The sequence below is a fragment of the Nanorana parkeri genome, unplaced genomic scaffold (assembly GCF_000935625.1).
Source record: "Nanorana parkeri isolate BGI_ZX_2015 unplaced genomic scaffold, ASM93562v1 scaffold19, whole genome shotgun sequence".
NCBI lineage: Eukaryota > Metazoa > Chordata > Amphibia > Anura > Dicroglossidae > Nanorana > Nanorana parkeri.
Genome location: NW_017306287.1, coordinates 3,935,322 through 3,957,404, shown reverse-complemented (window position 1 = coordinate 3,957,404; position 22,083 = coordinate 3,935,322). Strand labels below are relative to the sequence as shown.

The 22,083-nt window shown below is 45.4% G+C and overlaps 1 protein-coding gene across 1 annotated transcript; it reads left to right on the top strand.

The window, feature by feature from the left end:
* The first annotated feature begins 1,519 nt into the window (after positions 1-1,519).
* LOC108790842 (E3 ubiquitin/ISG15 ligase TRIM25-like) lies at positions 1,520-3,052 on the top strand. The gene has a single exon (XM_018561199.1). The coding sequence runs from the start codon at positions 1,520-1,522 to the stop codon at positions 3,050-3,052; it is 1,533 nt and encodes a 510-aa protein (XP_018416701.1).
* The last annotated feature ends 19,031 nt before the right edge of the window (positions 3,053-22,083 follow it).

Below are 22,083 nucleotides of genomic sequence, written 5' to 3'. Positions count from 1 at the left end.
AGACTTACCTTGCGTCTCTCCTCGTCTCCCGGCCGAAAATCTGAAGTGCGCATGCGCACACCCCAAGAAGCTTTGCGGCCGCCCGAGCAGTTTTGGATTTTCGAACGGGAACGCGTGGCGAAGACAGGGGTAAGTTTAAACCGCTTTTAAAGCGTTTTTTTTTTTTTTTTTTACTTCTTGCATATATCTACTGCTTGCTAGCAGTAGATATATGCAAAAAAAACAGAGGGTTTAGAGACCCTTTAAGGGCCAATTTAAGCTGTTGCGTTACTGTGATACAGTGCCATTCACTTGGAATGACACCCCAACAAACAACTGAATGGGCAAAATGATAGGGTCCATTCTACTGTGCCTGCCCAATCCCAGTAGGCTTTTGGAATACAGGGTGGTGGGGTCTGTAATAATGATGAAGCTCATTGTTGGCCTATCCATTTTGAAAATACTAATGCACTGGCTGTTATGCCAATCCTGTGGCTTCATCACTTGCTAAAAGGAACGGAGAGGTCCTTGCCTAGATTTGGAAGCGGAGAACAGGGTACAAGTTGGGTGGTTAGGTACGTGTGCGTGTGGGTGGATGGCACATGTTTGACCGCCCATGGAAGTGATCGGACAGCTTCACAGCAACAGCAGCGTACAGCATACGTCGGCGTCAGCAAAAGGGTTAAAGGTGAATTATGGGGAGAGTAAAATGCACTCATCCCCATAATCAGAACCGACGTGTGACACTGAAGCTGTCATAAACCGTTGATCGCTCTCAGGGATTCCCCCCTCCCCTCTCCATTCCTAAAGCGCTGAGTGGAGGGACGGATGGGGAGAGGGCGGGCACAGCTGGCTCTGACTCTAGAGAGGCAGAGCCAGCTGTCAAACAAGTAGTGGGATGGATCCCGACAACATTGTTGGGATCCGTCCCGGCTGCAGCACGGCTCTGCGCTGTCAGCATATAGCGGGCTATATGCTGAGTTTGGGTCTCAGGAGGACACCTGTATTTGTCCTCCTGTGACCCTAAAGAGAAGTATGGAAGAAAAGGTTGGGCCATAGTTCTATTAAAAGTTAGCAAGAAACAAATTAAAGCCAAACTACAGCAAACACTTGCTATGCAGTTGCAGCAAAATATTTCTTTTTCTTAAAGGGTGTTAAACCTTAGGAGTAAAAGCTGAGCACCAGTGGCAATGTTCTATGGTTTGCCCTAACCCCTGTACTGTCACTTTTCCTGGACATCTATGACTGCATGCAAACAATTAATAAAGGAATTTGAAATATATAAAAGGAATTCATATACTGGATACTATCATTACAGGTGTTAACCCCATACAGTTACCAGAAAGCAACATTTTCACTATAGTTGGCTTTTAGATACAGCCATGGGTGTATGAGTCAGCAAAAAGAGTTAATATTTTGTGTAGCACACACACATATACAGTACATACTCTGAGCTGTGTGACGAAGGTTTTAGCTTGCTCACCACGCCTTCTATGTTAAGATCTGATATGTGGTGTTTGCTTTCATTTTCCTTTGAGCGATGTCGTTCCTAAGAGATGAGCTAAACTGCTCCATCTGTCTGAGCCTCTATAGCGACCCTGTAATGTTGTACTGTGGGCACAACTTCTGCCGAGGATGTATTGTGCAGGTGTTGGACAACCACGACCCATCCATGGCTTACACCTGTCCCGAATGCAGAACAGAGTTCCAGCAACGTCCTACATTGCTAAGAAACCTGAAGCTGTGTAATATCGTGGAGCACCTTTGCCCAAGACAGCAGGAACAGCAAGAGGAGGCCAACCTGTTCTGCACCTATTGCGAGTTCGACATACCAGCCATAAAATCCTGCCGGCGATGTGAAACGTTCCTGTGTGGCAACCACTTGAAGAAACACAACAAGTCAGTGGAACATTTGTTAACCGAACCCAGCACTTTTCTAAAGAACCGGAAATGTTCCCTTCACAAGGAATTTCTTAAATACTACTGCTCCCAGGATTCTACCTGTATCTGTGATCTCTGTTACCAGGGCGGTCCTCACCGGGGTCACCCGGTGGAGCTTTTGACCACAGCTGCTGAGAGGAAACTCCAAAATTCCATGATGAAGCTCATCAGAGACAGGGAGGAGCTGGAAGGCAAGGTCGGAAGACTCAAGGCGCAGAAAAGAAAGGTCCAAGAACAAGCAGATACTTTGAGAAAGGGGATGAAGGCATTCTTCACCATGTTCATGAAAGAGATTAAAATTTTGCAGAAGATGGTGTTAGCTGAGATCTCCAGACAGAAAGGCCACGCGCTTCTCCAAACCACGGACCACATCCAAAGACTAGAAACAAGAAAAGATGAATTGTCTAAGAAGATTTATCGGACTGAAGAGTTGCTCCACATCTCCGATCCTTTAACTGTACTGATGGAAGAACCAGAGAATGACAAGAGCCTCAATGTGCAAGATGTTACTGTTTATTTGGACGAGACGCCCATCCAGTTGGTTCTAAATCTAGGTCTGTCAAGACTGGTGGACATTTCCACGGAACTCAAAGAGAACATTTCAATGCCGAAGGTGTCCAGCGTGTTGATGGATGTCAGTACGGCATGCAATTATATATTTGTCTCACGTGACCTGAAATCTGCCTCTTATGTGCAAATAAACCAAGGGTATCCAGACGGGCCAGAACGTTTTACATCATGCCAGGTGTTAGGCGGCCATAGTTTCGATGCTGGGCAATGTTACTTCGAAGTGGACGTTAGCAAGGCCAAGGAGTGGATAGTAGGTCTGGCCTACAACAGCATGGAGAGGAAAACACTGGAGAAGGACTCTTACATAGGCTATAATGACAAATCTTGGAGCTTGGAATACCGCAATGGTCTTCTTGCCCGCCACGACAACATAACTGACGATGTGACCCTGGGCCCTCCGATGCAGCTTCTTGGTGTGTACATCAACGTGGACACTGGACAGCTTTCGTTTTATCAACTGTGTGATCAGATCAGACATTTATATACCTTCTCTGCCAGCTTCACTGAGGGTCTTCATGCTGCTTTCTATATATTTCCAGATAGCTGCATATCAGTCCACTAGATGCTGAAGCTTTCATGAGGGGCATGGCAAGATTGTTGTGTGACTCTGCCCTGAGGTCTGTTCAAACAATTCAGTGCTTTGCTTTCCCAGGTACACCAGACTGACAGATGTTCAAAAAGATGTAACCCCTAACTGAATGGCATTTAGTTTGCTAAATGTGTTTTATAACAGCCTTTGACCATTTTTTATCCGTTGATGCACCTCAGTCCTGCTGATCGCCTGCTCTTTATTTTAAGTCACTTTCTGTCTCCATGCACTCCAGCAATAGCTGCATGGTATTTCACAGGGCAGGCTTCCTGATGGTGACAACGGTGGACCATGCTTGCAAGTGTGTTGAACCACCCACTTGTAGTCTCTATAGGAAGCCTGTGACAACACAGGAACACAATTGGGACGCAGGGACAGGGCGTTGTCACTCTATAGCAGGAAGTACCTTAAAGTGACCGTAAACTCAGGAGTTAAATCTTAAAAATGCATTGATGTACCTTAACTATTAACAAAAATGTAGCCTATTTGTGTATCACTCGGCTGTAGATCCTCAAATCATCTCTGAATTGGTGCTGACACTGTCCTTCCTTCTGGAGGGGGGCTACTTTTGTCCCTGTGTGTGTTGTAAAGTAGCCGCCGCTCCAAGATCCCTCCTGTGATGGTCTACAATATAAATACAAATTAGTAAACTAAACATGAGATTGTAGTCCATCACAGGAGTGAGCTTGGAGCCGTGACTACTTTACAACACACACAGGGACCATAGGGAACAAAAGTAGTCACCCTCCAGAAGGAAGGACAGTGTCAGCAGCAATTCAGAGATGATTTAAGGATCTACAGCCGAGTGATACACAAATAACATACATTTTTGTAATTTTAAGATTTAACGCCTGGGTTTAGTGTCACTTTACCAAGGACCTTGATGGCATGATCACCTGCTGTTATGTTAATGACAGCGTTAAGATTTTGAAACACTGAAAATGACTTTAGTATGTTAAAGCCTAAATTAGATTTTTATGGTTGGATTTACTCTACTTTAAATTAACCTAACTGCAGTGGCATCACAAGGGGGGTGTGGCCCGGGTCCCATTGCAGGGGTGACACCAAAATGACTTGCAGTCATTTTGGTGTCACCCCCCTGTAAAAAGTCGGGCACTCGGTCGTGGACCGAGAGCCCGACAGTGTCAGGAGAGAGGAGGGGTGAATGTCCCCGCCGGGTGAACGTCCCCACCAAGATGGGCGCCGGCAGGCGTCAATCAGAGGGACGCGAATGCGCGATGACATCATTGCGCACGCACGTGATGACGTCACGCGCAAATGACGATACGGCGGGGTGTCACCTGGTCTAGAGTCTAGAGAAAGGGTGACACCCAGCCTCGGGACACCATTGCCTAACTGTCAATATTGACCTTTTTTGATTGTAGAAGGCAGGTCCCATGTTTTTTTGCTTTCCAAAGTTCATCACGTGCTGAGTGTCAATAAACTCTGACACTTTCTTTCATAAGAAGGAACTCAAAGAATCATCCAACATGTCCCAATTTAAAATCATGAGATTGTCCTTCAGCTGACCTACACTGCTCAAAGTTAGCAGGACTCGGCTGAAATTCAAACAGTGTGTGGCCTTGTCGAAACTTTTTGTAGCCAATCAACTGCAGTCACTGTTTGGGTATTCTGAGAGGCGCACACCCACCTCTGTCAGAATACAATGCCCCCCCCCCCCACCATCCAGGCTGTTTAGCGTGGATGGAGGAATCAAGCTCTGTGTGATAAGTCTTAAATATCTTTAAGTTTAATCTCATGGCTTCACATTAAGCCCTCATTCACACGGGTAACGGCCGGCCCGTACAGATTCGCGCTGCGTGCACGGCCGTATCGCGCCGCTCCCGGGAAGGACAGGTGCTGCGTGTGATTAGTACACAGCCTCTGTCCTTCTCTATGGGAGTATGCGGCCGTACGCCGCCCTATGCTCACCCGACCTGCACGTCTGTACGGGTGCGTGTGCTCCTGCTCGGATGCAGACAGGATCCATCCTGTCAGCGTACAAGTACAGACAACCGCACCCGCACGGACATGCAGGTCTGGTGAGCGTAGGGCGGCGTACAGCCGCATACTCCCATAGAGAAGGACAGGCTGCTGCTGGTGACTTTACCTGAGTTGCACTAACTATCTGCTTGGCCACCACTATCACCATATTCCTATTAGATGTCACATACCCTGAGGTGTGCAGAAAAGTGATTTTTCTGATCTCACTACATCAGGACTGCAAAGTACATTTGCATTACTGGCAGACAACAACCACATCCACCACGATCAAGCTGTCACTACACAGAGAGGGTGAACTCCATTCCCAGCTCACACTTTAGTTGCTACAGTTACAATATTGCACAAGCCGAGGAAACGCAAAGCTGAGTCCTGATGCGGCAGCAATTTTTTCAAAAGCTATAATAGCAGGGGTAGGCAACCTTGGCCCTCCAGCTGTTGTGGAACTACAAGTCCCACGAGGCATTGCAAGACTTTGACAGCTACAAGCATGACTCCCAGAGGCAGAAAAATTATGGGGTTGGGGTTGTCCCGAGGCCAGGTGTCACCCGGAGCGGAGACCGGGTGACACCCCGCCGTGACGTCATCACGCATGCACAGCCATCTAATTGACGCCTGCCAGCGGCCATCTTAGTGATGGACGCCGGCACAGAGAGGAGGGGACACTCACCCGACGGGATGAGGTATGCTGCCTGGTCCCCTCCTCTCTCCTGACACTGTTGGGCTCTCGGTCCATGGCCGAGTGCCCGACTTTTAGAGGGGGTGACAACCAAATGACTGTCAGTCATTTGGGTGTCACCCCTCCAATGGTATATTTATAAAGTCACTCGCACTCCAATAGAATTTCAAGTCAAAAAACGGTTTATTGACTCGATTGCTAAAACATCATATAGCTATATGATGTGATAGCAATCGAGTCAATTAACCGTTTTTTGACTTGAAATTCTATTGGAGTGCGAGTGACTTTATACATATACCTATCTTGGATTGCAGAGGCATCTGCAGTCACTTTGGCACCCACCCGACTCTAAGGGTACTATTCGGTCAGGTGTGCGATGGGTACATTGGATTTTGGACCCCTCCAATGGTGTCACCCGAGTGAGGGCCGCACCCCCCACACCCCCCCCCCCTCGTGACGCCACTGATGGGGTTTGTAGTTTCAGTACAGCTGGAGTGCTGAGGTTGCCTACCCCTGTCATAGATGTAAATGCTCTGTCTGTACTCTGCAATGGCCAAAAATTGTCAGTTGTGTAGCTTGCACAAGACGAATGGATGCATGCACGTCAGTGTTTGCATCATCTCGTTTTCTGTGGTTGTTTTATGCAAACCAGGTGAAGCATTTATATTGTACAGAATTGGCTTCGGTGACTGCCGCTTTGTGTAGAAGAGAAGCACCTATTTTTGTAACTGGTATTTTCTATTTTTCTATTGTATTATATTTGATATCTAAAAGCCACTGTCCCTATGTGTCCCGGTGACCATTTACTGAAAGAGAGTGATCAGCCACAACTTAGAATTGTCACCAAAAAGGAACAAAAGGGAAATCTTTCATTGGGGGTAAATGTTTTGGTAACAACTGTCTTAGAGGGGTTTTGGCGAAAGAAACTTGAGGGAGTTGAGGTTATGGTTAAATCTTAAAATACATTCAAATACCTGAACTATTAACAAAAATGTATCTTATTTGTGTATCACTCGGCTGTAGATCCTCAAATCATCTCTCTGAATTAGTGCTGACACTGTCCTTCCTTCAGAAGGGGGGCTACTTTTGTTCCCCATGGTCCCTGTGTGTGTTGTAAAGTAGTCACCGCTCCAAGCTCACTCCTGTGATGGACTACAATCTCATGTTTCGTTACTAATTTGTATTGAGATTGTAGTCCATCACAGGAGTGATCTTGGAGCGGTGACTACTTTACAACACACACAGGGACCATGGGGAACAAAAGTAGCCCCCCTTCTGAAGGAAGGACAGTGTCAGCACTAATTCAGAGAGATGATTTGAGGATCTACAGCCGAGTGATACACAAATAAGATAAATTTTTGTTATTAGTTAAGGTACTTGAATGCATTTTTAAGATTTAACTCCTTAGCTTAGTGTCACTTTAACCTTCATTAAATGCGTATGCCACCTCCAAAATCATTAATATTTCTTTATCGTCTCTATACTTGCAGCCTGCTGTGGCTCTTATACGCAGAAGCCGTATCTGTCCATCTCTCCCCTTGTCCATTCACAGAACGACTTTGGCCCCAATTAAATTTGCTGTGTGCAAAATTGTCCAATTTTGTGCATGTTTGCGAAACAAGTTCTGTCACACTTGCGGTGCTGTTATTTTGTTAATGGCGACCCCAAACACAGCAAGCACGATGCACGTTAATGTGCAATAAACGTACACAAGCATAAGGTCAAAAACAACTTGAACATCACAGTTCAGATTGCTGCATGGACTTCTTTGACATGTTTGTTGTGTGTAGGGCGGCCCTGTGCTGATGCACAACAAACACACAAAAATGCTACGCACGTTCATGCACATGGCAAGTGTGAATGGGGCCTTCTATCTTGTGAATGGTTTATATTGTACAAGGCGTTCAGTGGATGGAAAAGGGAAGAGAAGGGGTGACTAAACAACAGTTCGGCTTCTATGTATGAGAGCCACAGCTGTAATTGTCGCAGCTAGACATGTGCAATGCGTTTCGTTCCGAATAGAAATTCGGATGTATCCGAAATTCCCAATTACAGATATAACGAATGCAAACGAATTCGAATTTACGATTCCAAATTTACCATTTGTTTTTTTTGGACGAACTTTCGTTGCAGCAAAGTGACATTTGAGAACAAAAAAACTTTTTTTTCCCCTCTTAAATGTCACTTTGCTGCAACGAACGAATGAAACGAACGCGAAACGAATTAGAAACGAACGTTCGTACGGATTTCCGCTAAGGAATTTCGTCAGAATCCGAATTCCGAAACGAATTGACTTTAGGACCCGAATTCTGAAAAACAAAATAAAGCAAAGTACGAATCAAAACTAAACTAAACGAATTTGTTGCTGGTGCACGATGGTGATTCTGGAAGTGGCATTCACCACTATTTCTTACGCAGCGCCTTCTGATAAAACCTTTTTGCCTGGAGTTTTGCTTTAAGATTTTCCTATCCAATCCAAAATTAAATTAAAAGTTTTGGCTTTTAATAAACTTTAATAAGGATTTTCTGATTGATGAAAACGACATAAATTGTGCAATGTTTAAACAAAATACGTGATACATGGCTTATATAGTAAATCATTTTACCGTTTTTGTATTGTCTGTATGTTACTGTTATTATATTTCCGGCATTGTATTGGCTGTATGTTACTGTTATTATATTTCCGGCATTGTATTGGCTGTATGTTATCCAAGGTTTACATGTTACTATAAGGTTTTTATATATTATCTGTAGGTTCAAATCTCATTGAGCTTCTTATAGACACAAATATGATGGATATTGATGGGTTAATTCAGCCCCTGGCTTTCTTCTTCTAAGGCCTCATTCACAGGGGCGGCAGCCTCCACTACTCTCTGAAGTGATTTGCGGCGGATTGCTTATCAGAGAGCAGTGGAACACCAGCTGTCCAGCGTGCAGGAGGCGATACTGCCGCCACCTCCTGAATGCAGTGCGTTTGATTTTTTAATTCCAATGGGGATTTTCTTTTGTATTCACAGCTTCAGAGCTACCATTGCAGCAGGAGGCCAGAGGGCGGTAAAACCGTAGATCAAACATTTGCCCTTTGCCGTTCGTGTGAACGAGGCCTAAGGGACTCCCCTGGGGAAATTTTACCACCAGGTTGTCCACATATGTCACATGCGTCATGCTGTCTCACTGCTTCTCTTGCAGCAGAGGAAAAACCTCTCGTCTTTATGATGCGGTATAAATAACACATGCTGTAGAGATAGGTGTGGACGAAGGGTGGAGCAGGGAACTAAGGTGATCTTGTTTCCTAATATCTCCTAAGAACTCAGACAAGCGTGCGATTCAGCAGAAAAAAGATGCTAAACAGTGTTGTGTTGACTGACTCATATTAAATAAGGAGGTGCAAAGTGCAGTAACCTTCAGCAGCCCTTCAGATCTCAGTTAAAGCCTATTTCTGGGAATAAAAAAAATATGCAGCACAGTGGCGTAGTGGTTAGCGCTTCTGCCTTGTAGTACTGGGGGTCCAAGGGTTGAATCGTGGCCAGGGCACTATCTGCATGGAGTTTGCATGTTCTCTCCAGCTTGTGCGGGTTTTCTCCAGCTACTCTGGTTTCCTGCCAAATTCCAAAAAGGTTAAATGGCTCCTGTCTAAATTGCCCCTGTATGCATGTATATGAGATTGGGACCTTAGATTGTAATCTCCATTAGATTGTAATGTCCACTATGTAAAGAGCTATGTAAATTGTTAGCGCTATATAATTACCTGTAATATGTAAATAATACTCCCCTTGCAGTGGGGCTGCCCCCATATTGCAAGGGTTAATGCCTAGTAAAACATTTTTACTTACCTGATCTCCACTCCTGCAGTCTCCCTCCAGGTTCCATTACCCACAGATCTTCCCCCACTATGCTCTGGTAGTCGGAGGCCCATTGGCATAATCATATACAATGCATATCACATACAAGGCCCATTGCCCTGCATTATCAGGATGCCAAGGGACGGTCCACAAGCTGGAGCGTAGGGGAGACAAGGAAGGTGGCGAAGTGGGGATCAGGTGTTTAAAACTTATTTACCCAGGTATCCTAGACATTAAATGCACTGCATGGGGTACTGTGCGCTAGGTGCATTTGTTCAAACCTGGAGCACACAAAATCTGGAGCAGTTGCCCAGGGCAACCAATAAGCTTCTCTCTTTAGTTTGTTCAATTAATATTTGAAAATAAATGAGAGAAGCTGATTGGTTGCCCTGGGCAACTGCTCCAGATTTCCAGTCTTTTTATCTGCTCCAGTTTAGATAAATTCCCCTCTGTGTGTTGTGGAAAAGAAATGCATGCAGTACTTTTTTCACCGCAAGGCAACCAAGGTATTGTGGTACCATACGTGGTGCTGCAAACTCAGCTGCTGGAGGTGGGTTGGGGTACCATTCAAATGAAAGGGGATATTTTATTGGCAACCCAAATGTATCACTGTTCTCATCATCATCCTTCCCCTGCAAAAGCACAGTGTGCTCAGCGCTTGCTGGATTTGTTTACAGATTGAAACACTAGAGGGCGACATTCTCTGTTGACAATGACAGATTGTCTCCGCTTAAGCGCCATTTTGGCATAGCCGGCCGCCTTGGCTTTTTATAGGAAATGGTCTTTGGATAAATGGCTTCCTGCAGTGCAGCTCTGTGGACAAACATGAAGCGTAGTTCGTGGCTAGTGGGGAAACACTTTCAATGCTGAGTCCCCGCCACATATTAGCCGCTGTTCTATCGAAATGTCCAATTTGTCAAAATCCGGACGGGTGTGAGCCATGTCACCCGTGTGACTGCAGGAGCTGACTACTCTGCCTTGTGCAGTACTGGAAGGTGAGCTCTGGGTATCTAATCCACATAGCTGGTCTTATTCATGCCACACTAGGAGTACAGGGTACCCATCAGAAATGACATTTTATTACTTTCACCACCGTAAGCTGCTGAAAGCTAATGCATTTTGTCCCTAATAGAAGTACATTGGACCTGCGGTGGTTCGCTGATTGGGTAACTGGTCATTATTGCCCCAATTATACCTTTTGATCTGACACTCAGGTGAGGGTCAGACTGGTCGTGGTTACACCTTAAGGATCAAACCAGTCAGCGACAGAGATTTCACAACTAGAAGGAATGACATGGCTCTTCCCTATTCAGAGTAGTGAAGCTGTCATATGTAGCATCTCCTTGTTGCATGGGCAGCTAGGGTTGCCACCTGTCCAGGATTCACCCGGACAGTCAGGGTTTTGAATGCTGTGTCCAGGTTTCATGGCAGCTGAAACCCGGACACATGATATCAGGCAGACAGGGGCAACCAAAATGAAGATAGGGGCTACTGGCCCCCCACTGAAAATAGTCTCAACTGTGATATTTACATATGAAAGAGTGACGCTATTTACATATAAGGAAGCCACAACTCATTCTCCCCCAAAAACTTCTGTGCGTCGCTACAGTGTTCGGGGTTTCGATGGAAGAAAAGGTGGCAACCCTATGGGCAGCAGCATCACATCCTAGAATATTTGAGGACGGGGAGATCTGTCCTCGCCTCTTGTTTTCCGGGTGATGTCTGTTCATCTGTAGTTTCTGCAGAGTCTGTAAATGGACACTTGGAATGGGGCTTGCAGACTCAAGCAAAAAGCTGCAGGAAGCAATATACAAGCAATGACAGATGACAGTGCCCGTGGCTGTTTGCATATAACTGGACATGCTGCGATTTATGCGCGGAAGATCACGACTGAGGAAAACAGTTTGCGTCCAGGGATAGTCGTCCGCAGGGAATCGCAGAATGCCCGGTTATATGTGAGTGGGCACCGGTAGCTGTCATGCTTTGTGCAGCGCTGCCTGCCCACGGCTGTTCTTATGAGTCTCCCAGAGCAACTTGTGAGACTCACCCAATCAGCCTAATTCGCAAGTATAAATGGGCCTTAAAGGATAAGTGCACTTTAAAACAAAGTGAACCTATCCTTTAGTCCCCTTTAAAGTGATGCCACTGCTCCCTCCCTGTGCACAGGTCAACACTTACCAAGTTCCGACAGGCCCAGTGCTGGTTGATTGTTGACATCCTTTGACAGACGAGTCCTTCTCATTGTTGCGCCTGTGCAGTAAATTGTCATCATCCGCTATGGAGCTTGTCTCCCAGTCTGGAGATGGTGGTAGGTGAGCCCCATAGAAGTCAATGGGGAATTACTGCAGAGGTCAGGAGAAGGAGACGTTTGCCACAGGATGTCAACAGTCAATTGAGGCTGGCCCCTTTTGAAAATTGGTAAGTATTTATCTGTGCATGGGGAGAGAATGGTGATGTCAGCCTAAAGTGGCCTTCAAGCTGACGGTCACTGCCCCCCGCAGGGATTCCACCCTCCCCTCTCTGCTCATCCAGCGCTGGCTGGAGCTACAGGCCCGGGCATGGCTTGCTTTGGCTCCCAGCTGTATACAGAGAAGCAGAGCCAGCTATTGGATTCCAACAATATTGTGGGGATCCTCCCTAAAAAGTTTTGGCTGGATATACACATGCACCTAAAGGTAAAATGTCATTCATCTTATATAATTCCTGCACGCTTTTCTCTTTTGCTTTGCTTTCAGGAAAAGCAAGTGACAATGGCAAAAAGTCACATGCCTGCAGCCGAAATTGTAGTGCTGATCTCAGACTCGGCCTCTAGCGAAGGAGATTCTGATGAATACATTCCAGATCACTGGCACGGGGAATCCTCAGATGTCTCCAGTAATGCAGAATACGAGCCCCCACGCAGAAAAAGAAAACTTGGGCATGAGGTGAAGCTTCACATCCACGTAGAGGATGCCAATACGAACTGTAGCAACGTTTATCCAAAAACATCCAGGGATGTTGCATGCGATGATGGACGGCTGTCAGATCCTCTGTTTAACTGGACCGTGCCTAATGTTATCCAACCTGTGCTGCCTCCTTTTACCGCAACCTGGGGGTGTAGGGTTAATACTGATGGTTTTCTACCCATCAACTATTTCCAGTTGTTCCTGGATGACGAGTTCTTTGAGAACACCATCAAACAAACCAACTTTTATGCAGCTCAGTATTTTTTGGAACAAGAAAAAAAACAGGATGGCTGTCGTGAATCCAGCCAGTGGACACCAACCAACTTGTCTGAGATGCGAAAGTTTTGGGGTCTCACGCTGCACCTGGGTATTACCCAGAAACCAAATATAGAGTCCTACTGGTCTCCAAAGCATCCACGTACCGACTCAGTTTTCATGGCTGCAATGAGCCTCGACAGATTCTTGCTGTTGCAGAAGTTCTTGCATTATAATGATAATACACAAGCTCTACCTCCAGACCACCCTCAGTTTGATGATCTGTTTAAGCTGCGACCTGCCCTTGACCATTTACTCAAGAGATTTCAAGAGGTCTACATCCCGGGGCAGAATCTAGTGGTGGATAGGTCCTTGCTCAGTTACAAAGGCCGTATAGTCTGCAAGGAATATTTTACCAAAAAAGAAAAATTTTGTGAACTACACAGGCTCTGTGAAAGCTCGACTGGTTACACGTATCGGTTTCGGGTTTGCATCAACAAGGTCCCTGATCTGAATTCTTCTGAATGCTCTTCAGGCTTAGGGATCAATGAGAAAATTGTGGACGACCTTGTTCACCCTCTCTACCACCAGGGCTATCACTTATATATGAACCATTCGTATTGCAGTCTTGCTCTGTTCAGGTTGCTCTATACTAAGGGGACATTGGCATGTGGAACAATCCATCCAAAGAAGGGGTTTCCACGACAACTCAAGATCAAAAAGCAAAAGAAAGGTGAAAACACCTTACAGCGCTGTGAAGAACTTCTCGCTGTGAAGTACAAAGGAAGCAAAGATCTACTGCTTCTCACAACGATACACGATGAAAGTACGTTGGTCTTTGCCATGGAGGAGGAACAACATATCACCAAACCAAAGTGTCTCTCAGACTACAACTACTACATGGCCGGGGTGGAAAGGTCAGGGCAAATGTTAGAACCGTTTATTGCTTACCATAGGGGTATGGTGTGGTACAAAAGGTTGGTGGTTTATTTGGTTCAGCTCTCCATGTTCAATGCTTATGTGGTGTATCACCAAACAACTGCTGAGAAGCGCCTATCTTTCCTAAAGTTTCAAGAGTCGGTCATAAAAAGCCTTCTTGATAATGAGCAGTTCAACGTCGTTATGGCAGAGCCGGAAGTGGAGGAAAGGCTAGTCGGGAGGCACTTTCCCGAACTGATTCCTCCAACCAAAAAAGCACACCCGTCGAGGAGGTGCCGTGTGTGTTATCGGCATGGACATCGGAAGGACACGCGATACTACTGCCCGGATTGTTCCGTGAAGCCGGCGCTTTGCTTACGCACCTGTTTCAGGACTTATCATACAAAAGAAACTTTTTAGCATGTACATAGCAACTTGTTCTCTGTCTGAGATGACTGTTTTCAGCAATTTTTGGAATCGTGTCTTTCGACTGACTCATACAATAGTTTTATTTTTCAGTTATCGTTTTATACAAATGTTTTATTGCAGTGTGAAAAGTAAATGCGTAGCAGCTTAGAGGAAATGTTGTGACTAGCGATCAGTTCTGTGATTTCTGCATGATTGGCTCCTACAATTGGATCTAATATTCTTTTAAAGAAGAACTCCGGGAGTTTAAAATGCATACCCTTGCAGTGGGGCTACCCCTGTACTGCAAGGGTTAACTGCTAGCTTTGTCTAGGGGGCTTGAATAAAGCAGATATGCTCACCTGATCCTTGGTTCCACCGGGCTACTAGACCACCTCTTCTCCCCTGGGCTCCGGTGGCCTAAGGACCCCCTCACGTCATCACGTCTAATGCAGGTCCATTGACTTGCATTAGATGTGAGGACGTCGAGGGACATTCCACAACTGGGGAGAGAGGTGACAGCTGAATGTCTTGGGACCGCCGATCAGGTGAGTATATCAGCTTTATTTGAGCACATTAGATAAAACAAGCTCTTTACCCTTGTGGGATTGGGGTGGTCCCACTGCAAGGGTAAGTTGTTTTTTAAATTCTCCTTCTTGAAATCATTAGCAAATGAAGTCTTAGTTAAAGTGCAGACAAGCCGCTAAATTCACAGTTTAAATACATACTGTACGTGCCACTTTCCTAACCCAGGTATTCCTGTCAAACAGCGCAGACCTGTCCTTACTCTTTTGCAGTTAAAAGCCATACAGCTTGGTCAAGTACCACTCCAGACTGTGATTGGATGATGGAGGAGCAGCATCACCCTAATGGGAGTACCGCAATGAGATTTCTCTTCAAAACAGAATCCTGTTAAAACTGAACTCCAGGCAAATAGCTAAATACCTAAATGAAACACACATAAAGGAGCTGATTTACCTGCCAAAGGATTTGTATTTTTGTCCTTCCAATTCTGAGATTCACACAGCTGTCTGGCATGGCAGTAGACCTGATTTTTCTCTATCGCAGTTCAGTAACATTTTACAGGTCTTGTCCCTACCACAGCTTGTAACTGGACAGTGGAAAGAGAAGGCGCATCATATGTGTTAATCTCTCTGTCACTCTGCATCTATCTATCTATCTATCTATCTATCTCAGATCTATCTGTCTATCTATCTATCTCAGATCCATCTGTCTATCTATCTATCTATCTATCTATCTATCTACTTCTCTATCTATCGCCTCCTATTAGCATGTTCCTTGCACTGCAGCACAATGGATTGGCTCCTTGTGCTGCTCCTTCCTCCCCAAGCCTGAGCGCTGCAGTATAGTGGACTACAAAAGGCTGATACCAAGCCATATACAGGTCCTTACACTTGTATTTAAAAAAACAAACATTTAATGATGTATTAATTAATAAAGAGCTGCATTATTCATGTCTTTTATATCTGCCTGGAGTTCAGCTTTGAAGTGCAGCATGGTCCAATCAAAATTTCAGAGGTCCTCATTAAAGTCATGGAAGTCCTTGTAACCATTACCGTTATACTCTGCTCCATCAACACTTTCATATTCTCTACTACTTGTGTAAGTAAGCATACTAAACATAGATGTTACTAATCTGCAAATGTTGACTTTGTCAAAAGTCAGTAGCTAGACCTTAATCTCCATCTCTAACCACTCCACCTGGCTGTTGATGTATGTAGAGAGCAGATACATGACCGCCACTTGATGGGTAGGGGTGCCTTGGATATGTAGACTGTGTCTGGCTGCCTGGTTTCACCTTTCTGGAGGTGTGTCAGTTGCTATTTTTGTGGCATTAGTCTTCTCATCCAACAAGATCACCTGACCTCCCAAATGCTCTTTTGGCTGAATATATATGCATTCCCATAGATAGATTCTCAAATTTTAGGTTGTCATTAGAATGGGAAATCTTCCAATAGGCACACTGGTTGACTCTGCTGACCACCAGGTATTGCCCTCCCACTTCCTGTTGTGGCTATTGGACAGGAAGTGAAGGGAAATCTCCCCAATGGTACACAGATGGCAAACAAAGCTGTCAGAGTTTATAACCTTACCTTACTCTATCCAGAACTAATAAAGAGTTAGCTTCAGTTCTACTTTAATGCCTGTGGTTTTGGAATGGGATTTCCAACAAGCTCATATAGTATCAAGGCTTGTTCACACCATATACAATACATTCCCGTGCGGAAGGGGATATGGAGGTGCATTGAAGTCAATGGCTCTGCAGCCACGCCCCCTGCCTGCAGTGCGAACACGAGGCACGTTATTGCCTGCGTTGCGGTCCAGTGTCATCGGAAAAAATGCTGCATACGCTATTTTCTCTGGTTGCACTGGGCCAGAACGCAAGCATTGTGCGTGAGGGGGGTTGGCTGCGGTTCTGTTCACTTCAATGCACCACCCATGCCTCCCACCCCGGAAAGGAGGGGGCAGTTTACTATTTGATACAGTGCATTCCAGCAGCTAACCGCGCTGGAACACACTGTATATGTTGTGAACAAGCCCTAAGTGTAATGATTAGGTGTTCACAAACTTTTGCCCATATAGAGCAGATACCTGGCCGCGGTGCCTGTGTGAAGAGAGGAAATTAGATCAGTAAAGCAAAACAAATGGCAAACGCACTCATCACTCGCACTTTGTTATCAGCTTTACAGCAAGGTGCACATCGAAGGGATTTTTTTGCTGTTGTACTGCATAAAGCCCTTCCATGTGCACCTTGCTGTAAAGCTGGTAACAAATTGATGAGTGCGTTTCCATGTGTTTTGCTTGACTGATTTGGGGTCTCAGCTGCTGTTATGATCTGCGCGGTCCCTTGTGCGTCCCTGTGCCTTTAAGGGAGGTTGGGCTTCCTCCTGGCGAACCTGCACCCAATTTTATCTTTTGCCACTTGTGCTCCAAGATGGAGACTCTCATAGGCTAGAGTTAGGACCGCACTATATAGAGGTGCCTTGGCGAGGCTGTGCGGCTTTCACATTTTCTGCAGAAGACGTGTATCCAAACCTCTGTTTTTAACCTTAGCGGTGAGACAAGTTTTTTTACATGCTGGCTGGTGAGTGTGCTGGGAAACCTTTTGCTAAGATCAGTAAAGAACCCCAATATCATCATCTGATGTGCCTGCATGAGACTCAATCAGAATAGGAGAGGAAACAAATTAACCCAAAATGTATTTCAGCATCCTGTGGTTGCTGACACGTATGCTGCCCTATGCCACCAATATACTGTAATTCCCAGTTCTGCTAAACTGCTGTCGTCATTACAGAACCGAATATTGTTTTCATTTCCCTTCTGATGAATTCACTGCCACGTGAAGTCATACAGGAACCTCCGCCAGCCGCAGAGCACAAAACAGAATGCACTACCATTGCTCTAGTCTGAAAATGCTTTTGTTATATTACAGGGGACATCCACCACGGGGGGGGGGGATGGATTGCCTTAAATGATTTCAGAACGAATGTATGGAAATGCTTTATCAGTAACCAAAACACTTTGAGGGGAATTTATCAAAACTGGAGCAGACAAAATCTGTGCACAGCAATCAGCTTCTCTCTTTCATTTTCAAATCTTAACTGAGCAAACTGAAGAGAGAAGCTGATTTGGTTGCCATGCACAGCTGCTTCAGCTTTTGTCTCCTCTGGTTCCCCTCTTTTTGTGTTATGGTCCGCTACAGCAACCAAAGATTGTGATTCCAAAACAATGAAGTCATGAATGGCAGCTTCATTATTAAGAACTCCAGCAAAATCTGATTTTAGTTTTGGGAGAGTACCAATAGTTTGATTCACCTGAAAGTTTCATCCAGACGCCAGCGGTGGGGTTTCCTTGCAGCAGTGTGTGTCTCCGGTTTGTTCTTTATGTGCATATTTTCAATGATGGGAATCCATGGAGGAAGCACAACACTGTCATTTCCATTCATGGCAGATTTGGGTACATTTCCTACTGGGAAGAAAGAGCAATACTAACACCACTGTGGTCTACCGTAAATAAGTATGTGTGGCCTTAAAGAGACCCTGTCACCTTGCCAATGCAAGGCAAAGTGAAGGTGCCTGTGAAAAGCTCCCCCCCCCCGCCGACCCCATTATATTCACATCTCCCATCCCTTCATCTTCCATTACTGCTGCTGATAAATACTAGGTACTTCTGAGTGTGGGGGGAGCTTTTGACCATCTCCCATAATTCCCCATACTCAGACGTACCTAGTATTTATCAGCAGCAGCAATGGAGGATGAGCAGAGATGTGATGGGACCTAGTGCTCAGGCCCAGTGACCCACCACTAGGTCCCATCACATCTGTGCTCCCTCTAAGCTACCCTCTGATACCAGGTAAGGCATTGGTGGCATTCGCAAAGAAAGAAGGTGCAGCAGGGGAGTACTAGAGAGGCCAGTATATGGTGGTCTGATGCCACGCTGTGCACAGATCCTGAGGCTCTTTATTAAACTCAGGTAGGTTTTCATAAAAGTACATAAATCAAAGTGAAGATTCACACAGGGAGAATCAATCAATTGGCATCAATAAACAGCAATAAAGTAAAACAATATCAACAAGTCATTGCGCACACCCAAGGGACAAAGCATATTAACATGTAACAGGCGTATATAACATTCAAAATGAGAGAAACCCAATATATCCACATCCAAATGTACTATCTGAGGTTAGAGAGAGGGCAGAATTGCTCCTGTGAGCCCAGATCTTGTGGAACTTCAAAGGGCTATTTCTATGCAGATCCTGTCACTTTGCACTGCTCAGTCAGTCAGCTGAGGTGACACTTGTGTATTTCTTAATTGTTATCAAGAAAATAGTGTCACCTCCTGGCTGTGCAATGTGGTAGGGGTGCATGGAGTCACAAAAAGTCTTCCATCAGAAACCTGGCCAAATAAAAACCAAAGCTCATAGCAACTAATCGTATTCCTTGTTTTATGTTCCCAGTTAATGAAAGTGGGGAGGATGGTGCTGGGTTACACCTTCAAAGTTTTGTTTTAATGGAATATTTCCAATTATTGGATTTGTTTTGCAAATACCAGAGCTGCTTCCTGCATCAACTTGCAATCAGATCAATGAGAGCGCAAAACCAACATTTTTAATGACAGCCAGGATAAACACAGCCACAGCCTTTCGGGGACCAACAATTCCAGACTGTTCTGGGATGAGGTGGTATTAAGGAGAATAGCCAATAGCTGTGCAACATGCCTGTGTGCATATGAAGGATCTGTATTAACTTGTCAGATTCCCGTCTTCATTTGAAAGATAAGAACTGGGCTGTAGACTGATGGTTCACGCTTATTCCACTTTTTATAAATGTGTTTCTGTTCTCATTGCAGGTAATTGGTGAGCGACTTCTGTCCCTGCAATACCCTATGACAAACACTAGATGGCGCTCTCACCCTGTATATATCACAGGCTGCTTGAATAATGTATCTACAGTACCTCCAATGCAGGATTGTATTATTTTACACACAGTACACAGCTCTTCTGGACACTTCACCGTGCTGGATCATTAATATGATAATAAATCATGGCATGTAAACACACTTGGCACAAAAATATCTTACAACCAGAATGTTATAAAAATGATAATATTGTAAAGTTCTGCCAACTTAACAATCTAGTCCAATGATAAATTTGTAGCTGATTATTGGCTTTAAGATACATGAGGGGGTCACCTCTGACTGCCCTGTGATGTCTATGGTTGTCTTAAAGGCAACTTAAAGGAAACCCCATTTACTGAAATCCTATATAAGCTTTAACATTTTAATGTTATTAAATATGTCTTCAGTCTTTTTAAATCTTTAGCTTTTATTAAAGCCTATCTCAGGGTAAAGAAAAAGCTCCCCCTGCAGTGGGGCTACCCCCTGCACTGCAAGGGTTAATTGCGCATTTATGTCTAGGGGTATGGAGAAGAGGACTTTTACTTACCTGATCCACACTCCCCTGTCAGTCAGCGCTCATCTCTCCCCCCCACACACACTGGCTTGTGGACTGTCCCTTGGCGTCCTCACTTATAATGCAACACTATGGACCTTGCTCTAGGTATGATGACCTAAGTGGGCCTTCGACAGCCCGAGCCTGCAGGCGACTGTCTTGGAGCCAACAGGAGCGGGGATCCGGTAAGTAAAAGTCCTTCATACAGATCCCCTAGACATAAAGAAGCAGTTAACCCTTGCAGGGTGGGGGTATTATTATTATAATACAGAATTTATAAAGCGCAAACAGTTTGCGCAGCGCTTTACAATATAAGGAAGACATTACAATCACAATACAATTCAAGACAAGATGGTAAGGAGGGCCCTACCCTTGAGGGCTTACAATCTAAAAGGGAGGGGCAAGTGATACATGAGGAGGTAACTGTGTGGGATGAATTGTTTGAGAACGTGATGGTTGAGTGGTTAGGTTGAGGCGCGATAGGCTTCCCTCAAGAGATGAGTCTTTAGTGATCGCCTTAAGGCAGTGAGAGTGGGAGACAGACAGACAGGTTGGGGTAAAGAGTTCCAGAGGATGGGAGAGACTCTAGTGAAGTCCTGGAGGCGAGCATTGGAAGAGTTGATGAGGGAGCTTGAAAGCAGGAGGCCTTTTGAAGAGCAGAGGGGACGTTTAGGGTGATACTTTGAGACAAGGTTCGAGATATATCCGGGGGCAGAGTTGTGGATGGCTTTGTAAGGGGTTGTTAATATTTTGAATTTTATCCTTTGGGCTATTGGAAGCCAGTGGAGGGATGGGCAGAGGGGTGTGGAGGATGGAAGCCAGTGCAGGGATCGGCAGAGGGGAGTTGCAGACACTGAGCGGTTGGTTAGGTGGATGAGTCTAGCAGCTGCATTCATGATATACTGAAGGGGGGAGGAGCCTGTATAGAGGTAAGCTAATGAGGAGGGAGTTGCAATAGTCAAGACGAGAGATAACAAGGGAGTGGATGCGTAATTTAGTGGTTTAATTGGTGAGGAAGGGGCGTATTTTGGAGATGTTACGAAGGTGAAGGCGGCAGGATTTGAATAGTGATTGGATGTGGGGAAGAAAGGTGAGGTCCGAGTCAAGGATGGCACGTAGGACCTTGGCATGGGGGGAGGGCTGGATAGTTGTGTTAACAATCTCAAGGGAAAAGCTGCGGGAAGGTGCTCGGGCAGGAGGAAATATCATGGGTTCAGTTTTTGAAAGGTTGACTTTTACATTCTGAAAAAACTGTAAGTCCCATCTGCCACTTTTGTGATGTTTCAATAAAGTTCTAACAACAAATGAAAAAGGGCACAGTGCAATGCGCTCTTTCCACCTACTTTCCTTTGCACACTAGCAGCTGTGTCCTAACTGGGCCCCTGTGCATTTTTTAGTTCACCACGACTGTGCGTGGCTTCAGCTGCACAGATGCACCATTCGTTCACATATCCATTCACAGCATATGTGGATGGAAAAACTACAAGTCCCACCTGCCATCACGACATAGGGACTCAGACCTCAAAGGACCACAAGTGTGGTAACATCACTTTTAGTCCATTGATTGATTCCTTCAGCCCCATAACCGAAGGGGCTGGAAGTGTCTGCAAGAGCCTGTGCATTGCACCCAGGGCTGGATTTCCCACAAAGCCATCCGAGGCCCAGCCTCAGGGCAGCAGGGGTGTGGAATTCCTATCTCTCGAAGCCCAGGACATGCAGTTTCCGGGCATCCGGAGCGGGTAGTTGTTTTCTACATTTAGCTATGCTTTGGGCAAGCAGGGCTAAATGTACAGCGGGGAAGCCGCCGCCTGTTTTGTACAAGTGATCTAGGCGACGTCGACGAGATCACTTGTATGCAGTCTGCGTACAGGGGGGCGCATTGAGGAACCTGGCATTGGGGCAGCAGAGAGAGTAAATCCGGCCCTGATTGCACCCACATCCTGGTTTGCACCAATCCTGGTTTCAATAATTTGCAGCCTGCAATGCAA

Excerpts from the sequence above, each read along its gene's own strand:
- LOC108790842 (XM_018561199.1), top strand. The coding sequence starts at position 1,520 with ATGTCGTTCCTAAGAGATGAGCTAAACTGCTCCATCTGTCTGAGCCTC.